Below are 17,764 nucleotides of genomic sequence, written 5' to 3' on the forward strand. Positions count from 1 at the left end.
TTTGTCTTCAGTACTTTATCTAACCATATGAGACAATGCAGGGTAGCTAGGCAGGAAAAGTGTGTTTCCTTTTTTATTGTAGAATACCTGGTCCTTTGTAAAAACCCTGTATGAGTGTTTTCTGCTTTCCTCTTAAACTCTGTCTAGAAGATTTTACTGGAACACTTTTTTTTTTTTCACTCAGCTCTCCTTAATCTATAACACTTTTTTCTAACCCTCATGTAACTGAAATTCCCTTTGATTTGCTCTCATCTTTTTAGGATGGGTGGTGGCAGTAGTCCCTCTATTATACATCTGTCATGGGCCTGACATGTCTCTTATTTCTCTATAGTGTTTCCCAAGGCAGTCTCATTCCAACTTTAGGACTTTTACTTAATCCCTACCATGTTCCAGGTCTGAAACGATTTGATATATGATGCAGTCCAGGCTCCAGAGATGTATATTACCTACTTATATGTGTATATCTCCTTGACATACGAATTCCTTGGATATTTCAAAGGTTTCTTATTTAGCATATTATATCAAAATTAACTTATAGTGAGTGGCATTTATCATCTTTATTGTGTAATTTAATTAGTGAGTTGTATAAGTCATCTTATAAGTTATAAACTTTTTAATACTTTTTTCCTGTCACATCACACCTGACAAAAGTTCAATTGATTGGTGTTATGTGCAGATAACATGTGCCTGTGTACATGCAAGTAGAGCTTAAGGAGGCTGTGCTACGTCTTTGTCTAAGGCTCTTCCCCTTATTTCCTTTGACACCACTCCCTCCACCTTGAACCTGAAGCTTGCAGTTTTGAGTTAGGCTAACTCCCTGATGAATTCTTGGGATAAGAATTGCCTGTCTCTGCCCTGACATACAGTACACCCAAATCTGGGGCTATAGGCACACAGGGCCATAACTGGCATTTTTTTTTTTTTTTTTTATGTAGGTATGATCATTTGAATGTCTCAGTTGTCATGCTTGAATAGCCATCTTCCCAAATCTGTAAAACCTTAAATCCTTTCAATTTCATTGTTTTATCATAGTCCATCCTACTGTCATTTTTCTGTCATTTACTGTCACTTAGATTATTGCAGAAATCCACAGCACGTAGAAGGAAGGTACATAGTATTGCAGCTAGAGAGAGAACAGTGGGAGAACAGTTGGGTGGTCCCTGGGTGACTGGAAAATGGAGCTGTATGCCACTGGGAATGTGCCTTGTAAGAAAGTTGTGAAATTATCTTTTCTTTCTCGTGTGCCTGTTCCTTATGGCTTAGGTGAACCACACTGTGCCATGCTCTGCCACAGTTCTATGGCACCCACCTAGACTAAAGAAATTGAATCTCCAAATCTTGGACTGAAGTCTCCAAAACTGATCTGAAATTAACTATCTCTTCATAAGTTAATATATTAGATATCTTCTTGTGCTATGACGTGAAGCCTACCAGTACTCTTTTGTCTTCAGGATAAAGATGTAGGTTCGTTACTTTCTTGTAAGCTCAACTCATGTTTTCATGATTCTGCCACACTGTCCTGATTTCCAGTTGCCCCAGTGTATTTGCAAATACTGCTCAGTCTTCTGAAGGTTTACTGCTCACTAACTAATGCATGGAGGTCTTAATTACCTTTCCCATGCACTACTTCCTCCTGGTCCTCACTTCTGTTGATACTCCCCTGGCACTCATCAAGGAAAACTTCTCCTTTGTAATATATATCACATTTCTGCTTTGTTTGTTGTGGATCTGCTTAATTAAGGTCTTTATCCTCAGGTAGGCTATAGTCTTGATATTAGAAGTCTTTGTATTCTTGGTAAAGGTACCCATAATAAAATAGTAGAAGTCAGTAAATCTCTAATGAAATGATCCATTTATTTCTCTTTCCTCTAGTGAATCTAATTACTAAGTGCAATATTTTGTAATTATAAAGGTTAAATTCAGTGTGGATTCATTTTAACAAACTGCAGTTTGGGGGAATATGCAGTACCCTGGCCTGATTAGTTGTAGTAGAAACTGGTAACTCCCTTCACTAAAGTTTACAAGTTCATTCTTTTAAAGGCATGTTGTTGGAGGAGAGCAGGAATACAGAGCAGTTAGAAACAGTCAGCAAGTGTCTAGGTCTTCCTCTGTAGTGGGCTGATGGTCCTGTCATCCGACCATCTCCTCTGCCATTGTCTTCACTTATCCTTAATAAATCATGAAGATTTGATTCATTGTCAACCTAGAGAAAGTTTTTCCTACAGTTCCTTATAGTAGCAACTGTCCACTTAAAAACAAAGTTTGGGAAGAAATAAAAAACACATGGTTTTTCCTTAGGGAAATTTAGGAGGAAGTTTTCCTAGGCTTCCCATAGAGGTCATTCATGCTCACGTCAACATTTGATATAGTTAATGTCTTATATGCTAGGAATATTCCAAACCCCAGCCATCATTGATAACTGAAGTTTTTTTTTTCTCTCTTCCTGTTTTGGTAAAGTTAGAAATATATAGGCCTCAGCTTAAAAATAGAGGGATGATAGACAAGGGGAGACTTAAATGAAGGGATTTTTGTTATTTCCTTTAGTGAGAAAAGCTAAGGGTATCTTAGAGTAGTTTTTTTTTTTTTTTCAAATAAATAGTTCAGTTAAATTTACTATTACATATTGCAGTGAGCGTGAGAGACTTGAGAGTGTACTTACAGCTGCTGATAATTTGACTTTATTATCTTTGTCTTTCTAGCATCAGACACTGAAATATGATAGACCAACTGGAGTTGGTCTGGAAAAAAAGTGTTCACATCTTATGTACACTTAGTTTTAGAAATATTTCACCTAACTTATACAAGTGTGTTGTGTAGTAAGTTGTGTCTGACTGACATTCTTAACTATCTTCTAAGGCATTTGTCATTGCTATATACGATTGTTTGGATGATGAGTGTCAACACAGATAAAGCATGATCAAAGGCTCTGTGGTAACACTGGCTCAAGAAAGAAGGTTTGAATTATTTGGAATGTCTTTAGGGAGGTTCCATACGTACTTTTTGAGTCCATCGGTCTTTTTTTATGTGTACACCTGTCAGAAATATTAATTTTTTCATAAGCATAATCCTACAAATGGAACCTATCTCTGTGTGTTTAAAACAAGTTGAATACTTTAAGAAAAAACTATGAAAAATAAATACTACTTTTTCCTTTGTAAAACACTTATACAACATTGTCAGGGCTGGGAAGACAGAAGAAAGCAGTTTATAGGACTCACTCCCAATGTGACAGAAAGATTAAGTCTCCCCGAAAACATAACTATTCATGCGTCACAATAATTTACAAAAGAACCAGAAGATTACACAGCACTTTGCAGTAATTTGTGTAAAACATTTTGCTGGTACAGGGTGGTTCATAATTCCAGAAGGCCTGTGCTTTTGTGCTGACCTATAACAGTGTTTAGATGGTGCTTTGTGGGGAGCCGACAGAAGGCGGATATCATCCTTACAGCCATCTTGAGCCATATACCCTGATAAGAAATTTGATTACAATAGCCTACAACAGCTGAGCACACTCTGATACCATCTTGCTTTAGATACCCAGGATCTTCCCTTGGGTGTGTGAGACTTGAAGCTGTGATTTAGAGCCAAGACTTAAGGGTGTGACTTAGATCAGATTTAGAGACAAGGCCTAAGGACATGACTTAAAGGTGTGACTTAGAGGCGTAGCTTAGAAGTGAGACATATAAAAGGCAAGAGGCAGACAGAAGAGTTCAGTACAACTTGGAACTAGGAATTAAGTTAGAGAGTACAACTTAGAGTACAACTTGGAGTAGGAACTAGTCATTGAGGAAGAAGACACTTGGACTAGAGAACTCTGAAGAAGAATTATTAGACATTAGGCACTTAGCACTTGGAAAAAGAACTTGGAACTTGGAGGTACTAGGGACTAGGAACTCAAGACTTGGGACTTGGACTAAGAAGAAAGACTGAAGAATAAACGGGATTGAATCACACTCTGTCTGGTCTCCATTCCTCCGCATCCATCCTCTCTCTCTTGCTGAACCCTGACCCGAAGACCAGATCTGCTTGGGGCAGTAACAAGTTAATCCCCAAGGCTTTTTTGGCAGTGCGGGTCCCAACATTGACAGAACTGTCTGAGACATTTTGGCCCCCAAACGTGGGGTAGTGCAGCTCTCAACATTTCTGGCCCCCAAGCGTGGGGCAGCTCGGGCCGCAACAGTGCTTAACATAGATCTTACTGAAGAGTCCACTCTGTAGGGCAGTATATTAAGTTGCAGTTTCTGGAATTGAAAAACATGTTTTAGAAGAGTGTTCCATACAGTGTAGGTGGTGTGTGGCCTTAAAGTATAGATGAGTTACATTATTTTTGAAGGGTGTTGCTCTTTGAACTTTTTCAATTTATTGAAAAGTGAGTGCATGACTCTTGGGAAACACCATCAGCCCATGCCGCATAACTCCTTTTGGGAGGGTGTGGGGAGGGGCACACACACACACACACACACACACACACACAGAGAGAGAGAGAGAGAGAGACAGACAGACAGACAGACAGACAGACACAGACAGTCTGTGTGTGATTTTAAAAACTGTTTTCTCTGGCTTTTCAAATATTCTCAATGTTACTTCTTCCTTCCTCTCTCCCTGTGCTCCTCTTCCTACTCTTCCACAGTTTGAAGTCTTCCCTACGTTTTATTTTGCCCTTTGTGTCACCATTGCTAGAGCTCCTTCTGCCCTAAGTACTCGCCTCGCCTCACTGTGGACTCTTTCTTCTGTTCTGGCTTCTTTGGATATGTCAGGTTATGTACTCAAAATTTAAGGATTTGGAGGTAGATCCACAAGTGAGATCATGTGGCATTTGTTTTTCTGGGTCTGGGTTATCTCACCAGAGTTTTAATTTTAGTCCTCCTTGAAAACCTTATATTTTCTTTTTCGATAGCTGAATAGAATTCCATTATGCATTTTTATTTATATTTCTATTCCTTAGTTGAAAAAGATAGACAGTAACACACATGACTGAGCAAGTGTCTCAAGTATGATAATGAGTCCTTAGGGCAGATTCCAAGGAGTGATATAGCTGGGTCATATAGGAGATCTGTTTTTAGCTTTTTGAGATTTTTTCCACACTGATTTCCAGGTTTTTATCCTACCAACAGTGAGTGTGGGTTCCCTTTCCCTGCATCCTCACCAGGATTCATTGTCATTTCTTGTTACTCATCCATTCTGACTGAAGTAAGATGAAATCTCAGAACAGTTTCAATGTGCATTTCTTTAATTTCTAAGGATGCTGAACACCATTAAACAACTACCCAGATGCCATGCATGGGGATCCCCCTCTTATGGGGGGGGGGGGAGACACAAATCTCCCCAAACAGTATGAACTGTTTCTATTGCACATTTTTGCTCTCCAGAGCTTGAAGGCTAAGACCTTATTTCTGAAGACACTATACTCTTCAGACACAGGACTAGGAGGTATTGAGCTGGAATTGATCTGAAAGCTGCCTTCTTGAGGGCTGGTTCTCATAATATTGGTAGATAATATACGCTCTGCCAAAGGAGAGGAGCAATTGATAATCCTACCCAGATGAAAACCTTATAAGGCACAACAATGACCACATTGACAAGATATTCACAATGGTCCAGTAGTTGCAGTTTTATCTTGGCGATAACTAAAATCTGTGTACTTGCACTTAAGTAGGAAGGGATTCATGCCTGGTGCTGTAAACAAGCCAACTACCCATGAGCAGAGAGAACCAATTCTGAAGTGTTCTTTAAGGACAGATATATATCAATTCTGATATATAGTGGACTTTTTTGAAGTATTTTTCAGTGAACAGATGAGCTAGTTTTAGCACTTAGAAGTAAAAGTAGGGGTTTGCCTTGAGTTTGAGGCATTGACTAAACTGCTAGGATACTTGCTAACTTTTAATGGTCTGAGTGCTTTTAGAAGTAGTTATCAATGAGAATATATTTTATTCCCACACATTTTAATAACACTAACAATCACTGGCTTATCCTTTTTACTGGAAGGCTAATAGCTATAGATGTTTCCTTCCTTCCTGTTTATAAGCTAGATCTTGGTTTCCAGTCTTCCCAGGACCTGTCCTCATCATGTTTGCAGGGCATGTGCCCACTCTTAGGTCTGTTTCTTCTTTATCATCTTTGTCCTGATTCCTTTGTCTCTCCTGTCACAAAAGAAACTCCTCAATTTTATCTTTGCTGTTACATACTTGCTGGTCAGTATCCTAACTTATTGTCCCCCTTCATTGGATTCTTTCCTGTCTTAGGCTGATTGATAGGCTGTCCACTTCCGTCCATGTTCGTAGTTCACCTATCCATCGCTCTGACAGTACTACGTCCTCTGTCTTTCTTTTTCTTATCATTAAATAAGAATCTTTTGGCCTTCCATTATTTGTAACCAGAATCTTACTTTTTGTCTCTGTTGTCCTGGGGTGTCAAGTTGTGTTTGGAAGGATAGGAAAGAGGCCAGAGTGAATACCTGCCAACTACATGAACTTGAAGCCATGCTGGTTAAACTGAAGGTAGTATTGATATGCAGTTTTGAATGCTTAATCTGGTAGCATTTTTTTTGTATTGGTTACTTAATATATATATATATATATATATATATATATATATATATATATATATATATATACATATATACATATATACATATATGTATATATATATATATTCATTTATTGATATAGGGAAAAGTTGTTCATGTTAATATTGATGGGCAGGCGTGGAAAGTGTCGTTTATAGTTTATGGTTAGAATGCCATAAAGTTTAGAATACCTAGCTTTAGGATGTAACTTAAGGGTATATTTGTTTGTAATTCAGAACCCAAGACTTAAATAATATTTACTATGTTTTGCATTAGCATGCAAATTTTATATGTTCTATAGCTTCTCTTTTAAATAAATATATTTTACTTTATTCTTACAGGAATAATTTTTCATAGCAAAATTTAGTAGAAATTACAGTATTACCATGTATCTCTTTGTTTCCTTCCTCCCTCAAACTTACCTTCATTGGGATTCACACCAGTGGTGTGGGTGTAACTGGTAATATTTAGAAAACTGCACCCAGTCCGGCTTGTTCCCAGGCAGCTATCATTTTCCTGCTGATCCGGCTCTGGACCGCGGCTCAGGCTATCTAGAAACACAGGCCCTGGCATCCATGAGATGCCAGTGTGGTGGTTGGCTCTGCCAATCTACCACACTGTCTACAATGCTGGGCTGAGCCCAGACCATTCCTCCGCTATGCCCATGGTACCCAGTAGAATGAAGATTCTTAATGCTAAAGATTATCCAGTGGATTTATATATTTGGAAATGCTCAATTAACAAAATGCCCACACAATTAGAACTGTTACCCAATTATCTAACCTAGATAATATAACTACCTTAGACTGCTAGAGACAGCCGTCCATTGGCCTCCATCTTCTCTCCTTCTCCTCTTCTCTCCTTCTCTCCTCCCAAGTCCTCACTCCACCTACCTTTCATACAGCCCAATCACTGAGCCTTATTGCAAAGGAATATAGCAGCGAAAATATCCCGCTACATGTGGGTGTTGTGTTTTACAGTCCAGTAAAATTATGATAGTTGCTTTTCAATTACAACAATTATGAATATTCCTCCAGTGCACAGGTTTTTGTGTTGAGTTTTCTGTTTCCTGGTTAAATAGCTACAAATGTCACTGCTGGATCATATAGTAAGATGTACTTAGCCTCTCAGAAACTGTTAAAGTATCTTCCAAAGTGAATTATCCTCAGGGGAAATCTAGACATGTTGCATTGCCTATGTCATTTTGATTTACTAGTTCTCTGCCCTCTCTATCTTTGCTCCATTGTTACTTTTGTACTTACAAAGATTAACTGTAGCTGAGCGATTCTCAGGGTTCTCTCCATTCTGTTCTCTTGTTCTTCTTTTTCACTATACACACTGATGTCCTTTCTGTGGCTATGCAGTTGTGTTGCAAATCTTCAATTTAAGTAATACCTTTATTCTTTGTTCCTTCCTTCATGAGTAAATATTCTGAGTACTTTTTTACATAAACTTAAGAATCTATTTGTTGGCATCTACTGAATAATGTGTTGGGTTTTTTTTTTTTTTTTTTTTTTTTTTTTGGTGAGGGTTAGCATTACATAGATGAATAGTTTCTACATAGATGAAGTTAGAATTGACATTTTGACACTAGTTTTTCTATGAATTTGATATGCAGAGTATCTAATTAATTTTATTTTTTAACATTTATTTTTATTTTATGGGCAAGTGTTTTTCCTGCATATATGTATATGTACTATGTGCATGCAGTGCCTACTGAGGCCAGAAGAGGGCATTGGCACTTGTGAAACTGGAGTTACAGATGGTGGTGCTGCCATGCTGTGGGTTCTGGGAACTAAGCCTGGGTCCTCTACAGAGCAGCCAGTGCTGTCAATTGTCGAGTCATCACTCAAGCCACTTAATTTTATTAACATTTTACTTTATTTTTTAAATTAGCAGCAACTTTTCCATGTGGGATTTTTATACATACTTCATTTTGTTGACTATCCCCTCTTCTGGTTTCTTGAGTTTTATTTTTCTTTTCAGTTGATTTACTACTTTAAAATTTAGTTAGTTGATGCATGAGAAATTACCATTGGGTCCATCAGTGATGTCATTGCTGACCTTAGATAAAGAGTTGTTTCTTTAGAAAAATGAGGAAAGAAACCCATCTTGAAACTATTTTAAAAACAGGAGGAGAGAAATTAGAGATGACACATAAAGGGAATACTTTAAAGGAGTTTTTCTATAAAAGGTACAATAAATTGAGATAAAGGCTGGAAGGGATAGAGAAACCAGTTGGTATTTTCGTCAAGTTTGGGAAAATGCCTTTGCTGGGTTCTTGTGGATGTTGTTCACTTGAGAGAGAAAAGTGATGGTATAAGGCACAGTGGAAGGAAGGTTGTAGAGCTCTGCCCTGTGGAAAGTAGAGAAATAGAAAGCACGGAGGCCAGAGAAAAGGAACAGTGGACGGTTGGTTGGTTTCACCCATGGCTTTTCCACTCAGCTGTGAGACCTCAGTGGCAGGTCTGCTGCTATGAGATGCTTTGAGTTAATGGACTCAGTCCTGAGGGATGCTCTCCTTTCCCATGTCTCTTGGTGGGTCTGTCCCAGCCTCTCTATCTTCCAGTTGATGCTATAATGGAAATGAAAATAGACTCCATATAAGAGAAGCTAGATGCTTCTCTTATATTTAAAATCCTGATGTAATAGAGTTAAATAAACCTTTTTACATGCAGCATAAGAAGGGAGGGAAACACACTTTAGAATCAAGAATTTAGTTTCATGGTGGGAATCTCAGCTCTTCTACCATGTTGCAGGATTTAAGATGGATTCTTCACCCTCTCCATCTTTATTTCTTCAAGAGCTGGTAGATTTGTCTAAAGTATCATCTTTTCAGTCTACAGTTCTACAGTCCATTAAAATACATTGACCTCAACTTATCTTCTGTTCAGTCATCTGAATTTGGTTATTTGGAAGTTGGTTCTCTTTGGGTACTTACACAAGTAAATATTTGTAAAATCTGTTGGGAGAACAGAGATAGCCACAGTGAAATTAGAATAACAATAGAAATATTTGAGGACTATAAGAACAACCTTTGTTGACATGTCAGTTTTGCAGAATTAATAACATGTAGTCAAGCCCTATTATTAATAAGGTTATAGTACTGTTTTACACTTACTACTTAAATAGGTTTTCCAGATCATTTCTAAATTGATAGGTAGTTTAAAAGAATAAAAGCATATACATACTTACAGAAAGCCAGGATAATTTTCCCTGCCAATATCATAGGAGTGTTCAGAGGATTCCAAGTGAGTTTTAAATCTAATGGAGAATGTTGAATAAAAAGAAGGGTATTTACATGGTTATAATCTAACCAAAGAGTACTTATTGGATACAGAACAGATAGTAACTAATTTTTCTGTTCATTTGGAATACTTCAGAGTTTATACATGTGTGCAGGAGCACATTTTGTTGGTCTTACTGCTTTAGATTGCTTATTTATCTTCTAATTTTGCATTCTTCTTGGGATGTTTACCTCTATTATTTATAGATATGTGTATTGATTTTTAATTTCTTTTAAATAGTGCTGGGCCTAAAGGAGATAACATTTATGAATGGAGGTCAACTATACTCGGTCCACCAGGTTCTGTATATGAAGGTGGTGTTTTTTTTTCTGGATATCACATTTTCTTCAGATTATCCATTTAAGCCACCAAAGGTAAGAGCTTATGTGTATATTGTTAATATTTATCCTCTTCTAAAACCTATATGTATATTACTGTAATAATTTGTTTTTAATTGTTGTTCATGAATTAATATGGAAACTCAGAATCAAATTTCAATACCAAAAAGTTACTGACTTCTACCTTTTAAAAATAATTTTATATTCAATATAGTTTGTTAACAGTAAATTAAACTATGCATTGAAGAAAACATAAGCCGGGCAGTGGTGGCACACGCCTTTAATCCCAGCACTTGGGAGGCAGAGGCAGGCGGATTTCTGAGTTCGAGGCCAGCCTGGTCTACAGAGTGAGTTCCAGGACAGCCAGGGCTACACAGAGAAACCCTGTCTCGGACCCCCCCCCCATCCCCCCCCAAAAAAGAAAAAAACATATTATATGAACATGCAAAACTCCCTCTGAAATAAAACTCATTGATAGCTTTCAGAAATAGGTTGATAATAAGGATTTGTCTTTATTCTTAGATAAGCAAAAACTAGAAAAGTAACAGGGAAAACCAATGCTTACACACTCAGTTTGTACCTTCTGTGAATTAATACAGAATTGAAGAGTGGTAGCCTCACTTCTACTTTCATTCAAACAGATTGTTTACTTGGGTGACAAACAGAAAACTATAGTTATGCAAAGCTCAAACATGACACTTATTTGAAGGGCTTCTTCCTCTGATTTCTCATTATAAAGTAGTCAAGTCAAAACTTTAAAGCTTAGTCTGCTTAGCTGTATTTACTAAAGAGGAATCCAGTTCGCAACGTGTAAAATGCTTTTCTTATCTTTTTTTAAATTAGATAAAACTTTTTAATGCAATATATTCTGATTATGGTTTATCCTCCTCCAACTCCTCCCAGATCTACCCTACTTTCCCTCCCACCCAATCTACTCCCTTTTTTTCTCTTTCCTTAGGATGCAGGCATGTCAAAAATAAAATTGAATACAGTAAAAACAAATCAAAACAGGATAAAAACAACAAAAGAGCCAAAGATACTTTCTAATTTTTATGGGGTTCCTTGTGTGCAAAAATGCTTTTCATTTCAAATCCTGAAAATATTTTAGTATATTTGTGATTCAGTGTATATCTGTATGTATGTATCTATTTTCTTATCTATCTATACACCCCCCTCTTTCTCTCTCTCTCTCTCTCTCTCTCTCTCTCTCTCTCTCCCTCTCCCTCTCCCTCTCCCTCTCCCTCTCCCTCTCCCTCTCCCTCTCCCTCTCTCTCTCTCTCTCTCTCTCTCTCTCTCTTTCTCTCTCTCTCTCTCTGTGTGTGTGTGTGTGTGTGTGTGTGTGAGTGAAGTCTATAAAGGCTTACTTCATGATTTTTAGAAAGGACATTTTTTTGGACAGCATTCTCTAACACAGTGTAACAATAGTTCCACCTAGTGGTGTGTACCTCAAATTACAGACAAAATGATTTCTGTCTATCTCTGTGTCGCCTCCCCCACCCCCATCACTCACACACACACACACACACACACACACACACGTACACACGTACGTTTCCTCTCCCCCATATCCACTCCTCCCCTTTTTGTTTCCTCATCAGAAAAGAGCAGGGCTCCAAGAGAAGACAGCCAGAGAGGACAAAACAAGATACAAGACAAGGCAAAAGCCCTCATATTGAAGCTGGACAAGACAACTCAATTGGAGGAAAAGGGTCCCCAAAATAGGCTGAGCAAAGCACTTATTTGAGTATAGCAGAATATTATTGGGAATCATTTCACTGGTTTTTGTTTGTTTGTGTTTTGCCAAATGTGTTTGGTTCTGCCTTAGGTCTCTAGGCTATCTAGTCTCTGGTTCCTGGCCATCCAGGCAGTGTAGGGCATGGGCTCCCTCAGTGGGCCTCAAGTTAAACCAGATATTGGTTGGCCATCCCATAACTCTTTGCCACCATTGCCCCAGCACATCTGGAAGGCAGGACAGAGTGTAGGCCAAAGGTTTTGTGTCTGGGTTAGTGTCTAGGTTTGCCTTTCTGTATGTAGGCTATAAAGAATCATCCTGTGCCAAAGAAACTAGAATGTGGGGTGAAGGCTCTATGCAGGCATCAGTTTGACCTCTCTGCATTTAGTGTATTATATGAATGTTGCCTCAGCTATTGCCTACACACACACACACACACACACACACACACACACACACACACACTATGCAGAGAGCTCCCCTCTGTCCTTGTATCAGCCTGGGTTGTTTAGGGAATCTCTGTGGGACCCCCTTTGATCAACAACTCAACCAGATGCTACGCAATCCTACCACTTACCTGACTACAAAAGATGTCCAGTTCAAACTCTATATCCTCCATTACCTAGAGTCCTCACGAAGGTCACCTCCATAGCTTCCAGAAAGTTTCCACTGAACTGTTTCCACCCTCACCCAATGTCCTCAGTTCAAGCTGTCTCTCCCTGTACTCTCTCCCTTCATCCCTCCCTGCCCTACAGGATTCTTCTTGCTCCTGTCCCCACCTGTCCCTAAACAACCTGCAAAATCTATTCTATTTTCTCTTCCCGCTGAGATCCATGTGTCTTCCCTGGAGCTTTCTTTACTTAACCTCTTTGGTCTATGGGTTGTATCTTGATGATCATTTACTTAACAGTTAATATCCACTTATAAGTTGAGTACATACCGTATTTGATGGTATTGTCAAATTAAGACTGTGTTTGAGCAGTGTGGCCCATTAGAATCTAAGATCCTAAAAGTTATCTTTAGAAGCTCTTAAAGTCTACGTGCCTGCCTTGTTAAGTCAGAGTCAGCACCCTCATGCTACAGTGCTATAAACCGGATCCTCATTGAGGAGAATACGTATATGTCAGCTTATTACCCACTGCTCAATTTTCATTTTTTTGTTGTTTTCAGTATAATAAATGTTTAGTAAAACTTACATCTATTTATTAAATAGTGAAACTTCCACATGCATAGTTTTTCATATTGGAAATTGCTTTTAACACTTTTAACACTTTAGAAAATAGGGAGAAAGTTAACAGGATATAGTTGTATGATATTATTTTTGTATATGAGGAAGAAATAATGTAATTTAAAAGATACTTAACCTTTTTTCCTAGCACTATTAGTGGAAATGGAAATTGCCTAGCAGAAGGGCTTTGAACGTTAGTCCTTTATATGGCTCGTCAGTTTTATTAGGATATAGCTATTTATAGATTTAATATGCTATGAAGTTCCAATGTGTTACGTTTATAACTTTGTAATGTTGTTTCTCCTTGTTAAGGCAGATTTTTCCATTCTTAAGCCCTATTCCTAACATGAAACATAAATAAAATTTGTGGTATCTTGGTAATAAGACTTCTTTCTCTCCCTCCCTCTTCCCTCCCTCTCTCAAATATGTTTTTGTTTTTGTTCTTTGAGACTGGGTTTCTCTGTGTAGCTCTGGCTGTCTTAGAAAAGGCCAGGCTGGCCTGAAACTCACAGAAATCTATGTGTGCCACTTGCTCACAGCTTTTCTATAGTATTTTTGAAGTTCACTTAAGGTATTGAACTTCTAAAGAGTAACAAACATTTTGTTAATGGATATTAATTTTTTAGTTACTATTGCTAGTTAGGTAATTTCAGTATAACAATTATATTTGAAAATAATTTCTTTGTCTTTTAAGTAATCAGATCAGTTATTTGGACAAGCAACTATTCCATTTTCTTGAACAACATTGTCTACTAGAAGCACAGCCAAAGTACAATTTTAAGTTTCCATAGCCACATTAGATAAATAAGAGGAACTGTGAATTAATTTTAAAGGTATATTTAACCCTACATATTCAAAGTATTACTGTTTCATGCTATAAATAACATCCATAATAATATTATTAATGAGCTTTTTTATGTTTTTGGTACTAAGTCTTTGAAACATGGTTTGATTCCCTAGTTATAATTCAGACTGCTGTATTCACATATAACTGCTTTTCAGTGTATTGTGATATCTTCTATAATCCCTATAAACCCATCATTAGGTAGTGTGTTTATGTGTTTCTCCACTCTTTCTGCTTTTTTGTACTCCCATCCCCTGAAATAGCACTTTTGGGTATTCTTCCTGTTTCTAGATTCTCCTTCGAAACTCACAGTACACTGCTAATTCTAAGATAGAAAATTCTTTTTTTTATAAGTCCAAGTGATGTGTTTTTCTCTCAACTACTTTTGCATTTGCTTAGAAACATACAGGTATTTATTCCTGAAAAGGAGATATCAGTTTCTTTGATCCAGTAACTGAAAACCTTGCTTTTTTTAAAATGTCAGTGTCTATAGAAAAGTGACTAAGAGAAAGGAAGGTAACACAGATGATAACTGCAGCCTTCTTCTCCGGCCTTCATTTTATTCTGACATAGAAGTTTGTCTGGGTTGGTGATTCTTAATACTTTTACGAGAAGCTGACCTAACCTTTAAAGAATCATTCATCCTTTCTTCTTACCTTGGATGACAAAACATTTCTCCACTTTCCATGTTCATGTGTGTCCATAAAGATGTATATGATATATGGCCACACATGTACATGCATATATAATGCCATTCATGTAGGTTTAATTGATGAGTTATTCACCTATTCACTTTGTTCTTAAACTAGGGTAATGCCTGGTATTGTATGTAGTGCAGTAGCCCCACTACTCAAAAAACAGAGCAGAAGGATTGCTGTAAGTTTGAAGCTAATGCACTGTGCACAGCAAGTTCATGTCAGCCAGACTTACATACCTAAAGACCTTGTGTCAAAAACAAAATAACAGTAACAAAAATAAATGAGCGAAATGTAGTTCTTTCTACTCTAAGTAAACATAAAACCAAAAATCAATACTTTTAACTAAAATAAAACTAACTTTTAAAATACTTTAAAATCATTTTAAATAAAACTATATAACTCTGTTTCACATCCAAGGTAAGAATAGTACTGGTTGATTATTTACTGTCAGTGACATCTGTAATGTGGTACTGTTGAGATGAATGGGTAATAAGCCTTGTTTGCTTCCTGTTTCTACTGTGACTGTGTATAGGTTACCTTCCGTACCAGAATCTATCACTGCAACATCAACAGTCAGGGAGTCATCTGCCTGGATATTCTGAAAGACAACTGGAGTCCTGCTTTGACTATTTCAAAGGTTTTGCTCTCTATTTGTTCCCTTTTGACAGATTGCAACCCTGGTAAGCAAATCTTTATGAATCTACAAATAAATTGTGTTTGTTTAATGTTGGTCAAGACATAAATGTTACTGTTAGGGAGATCGGCATCCGAAATAACTAGAGTGTCCACTAAGAGAATAGGTATTAAAGAATGAAACAACTCTGAACTCACAGGGAGACAGGCTTTCATAGTATGTCAAGATACAGGGACCTGGAAACATATACACACTGGAAGTTGTAGATATAAGACATATATAGAATATCTGGAAAAAACGACTTAAAGGGATTAGATCCTGAGTGTTTGGCGTCCAGAAGGAAAACCTTTTACTGTGTCTGTATTGGCTTTGTTTGGTACACTTTCTATACCATGTGTACATACTTTGCTTGTAAAAGTTTTAACCTCAGATTCAACTTTTACTTCAAACTTCTATTTAAAATGAAATAACAGGTAAGTTTTTGGGCTGCTTACGTTTATAATTATAGATGTTAATGCATGACCAGCAGGGGACATTTCATTCTGAATAGCATTATAAGATAGAAGCTTTATGTGAAACTTATGTTAAGATGCATAACAAAACAAAAAATGTAGCCTCTCTCTACCAGACTTTCATAGTTGAATAAAATGTTAAGAATAACATGACAGGGAACTTGTGTCAATGACATCTCAACAGAGTATCCTAGGGTGCCTAAGCAAGACCCACACAGTGATATCAGCAATTTCACAAGTCCCTTACCCCTAAATGATGAGCCACAGATGATCAGTGGCTGCTGGGAGAACAAGACTGTCTTTTCTAGTGATGAGCCCCTGACAGTTTATGTCTTTATTCCTAAGCAGTCAGCCCTAAAGACATGGATTGAAGAGGGAGAGATGGAATGTTCCTATATCTGACATTAAAGAAAGCAGTCATGGCTTTGAAGAAAGATAGAAGTAAAAGTAATGTAAATATAGTAGTCATGCATGATTCTCAAAATAAAATTAAGTTTAAAATATTTATTTAATAAAATACATATATTTTCAAAATATTAAACTATATAGCTGTTTCTAGACTATTTTTTATGAAAAAGTAAAAACGTGCTGCTGAAATATAACATTTAATATAATGCCTTGTTAGAACTATATGTTTAAAACATACATGTTTTAATATCCTTCTTACTTTTCCAGCGGATCCTCTGGTTGGAAGCATAGCCACTCAGTATTTGACCAACAGAGCAGAACATGACAGGATAGCCAGACAGTGGACCAAGAGATACGCAACATAATTCACATAATTTGTATGCAGTGTGAAGGAGCAGAAGGCCTCTTCCACTGTGCTGCGGATCTTTATAGCCTTTACAATACGGACTTCTGTGTATATGTTATACTGATTCTACTCTTGCCTTTATCCTCTGGAGACTGGGAGACTCCCCCAAAAGGTAAACGCTACCAAGAGTAGAACTTTGTAGCTGTAGATTAGTTATGTTTCAAATGCCTACTTGCAAGTCTTGCTTCTTTGGGATATCAAAATGTATTTTGTGATGTACTAAGGATACTGGTCCTGAAGTCTACCAAATATTATAGTGCATTTTAGCCTAATTCATTATCTGTATGAAGTTATAAAAGTAGCTGTAGATGACTAGGAATTATGTCATTTGTATTAAGCCCAGATCTGTTTCTGAGTATGTGGTTCATGCTGTTGTGAAAATGTGTTACCTTTGTCAGTTTGTAATGAGAGGATTTCCTTCTACCCTTTGTAGCTCAGAGAGCACCGATGTATCATCTCAAACACAATAAACATGCTCCTGAAGGCATAGTTTCTTGTCATAATGTTGCAAGTCTTGTCAGATGGTATGTCTGAGATGATTGTTGATGAAATAAAGATGTGGTTATGAAGATTGATTATTAAGGATTAGTACAAATGAATGAATTATTAAATTGAAAACATTTAAAAATCATAAGTGTGTAGAGTTTTTTCCTTTAAGGAGAGAATACAGTGGGCTAAAATAAGAAACTGGATTTAAACCATTGGTCTTAAAGAAACAACACAAAAATTCTACATTGACAGTGTAGCATTTGAATTGAAAATGAAGTCCTGGGTTGTTATTCAGGACTCTCTCCATGTCTTAACAGAACATTTTGTTTCCAAATTGGTGATTTCTGTTCAACGCTGGGCAATAGTGTCCGATAATTGCTATGCTGTTATTGCTCTTCTATGGTGCTTTTCCTGTAATCCTGAGCTTGAATTTTTGTGGTGCATTGTTGTTACTGTGATACATGGCCGGCAAGTATAGTCAGAGGCTCAACAGTCCTGTTTGTCCTGAGGGTAGAATGTGTGCTAGTGTGCAGGCATGGCACTCTCAGTTGAAGACATACAAGTTGTAAGAATTTAGAGGTTAAATTACTTCTAAGTGTAATTATTAAGTATACTTT

General features: G+C 37.2%; 1 protein-coding gene across 1 annotated transcript in view; it reads left to right on the plus strand.

The window, feature by feature from the left end:
* Ube2e3 (ubiquitin conjugating enzyme E2 E3) overlaps positions 1-17,145 on the plus strand; it is a 52,262-nt gene extending 35,117 nt beyond the window's left edge. Inside the window, 4 exon segments of the mRNA XM_034495140.2 lie at positions 10,099-10,180; positions 10,182-10,232; positions 15,231-15,378; positions 16,520-17,145. Coding sequence (XP_034351031.1) covers positions 10,099-10,180; positions 10,182-10,232; positions 15,231-15,378; positions 16,520-16,617 — 379 coding nt within the window. The 3' untranslated portion in view covers positions 16,618-17,145.
* Positions 17,146-17,764: the final 619 nt, after the last annotated feature.

Source organism: Arvicanthis niloticus, chromosome 2 (assembly GCF_011762505.2).
Source record: "Arvicanthis niloticus isolate mArvNil1 chromosome 2, mArvNil1.pat.X, whole genome shotgun sequence".
NCBI lineage: Eukaryota > Metazoa > Chordata > Mammalia > Rodentia > Muridae > Arvicanthis > Arvicanthis niloticus.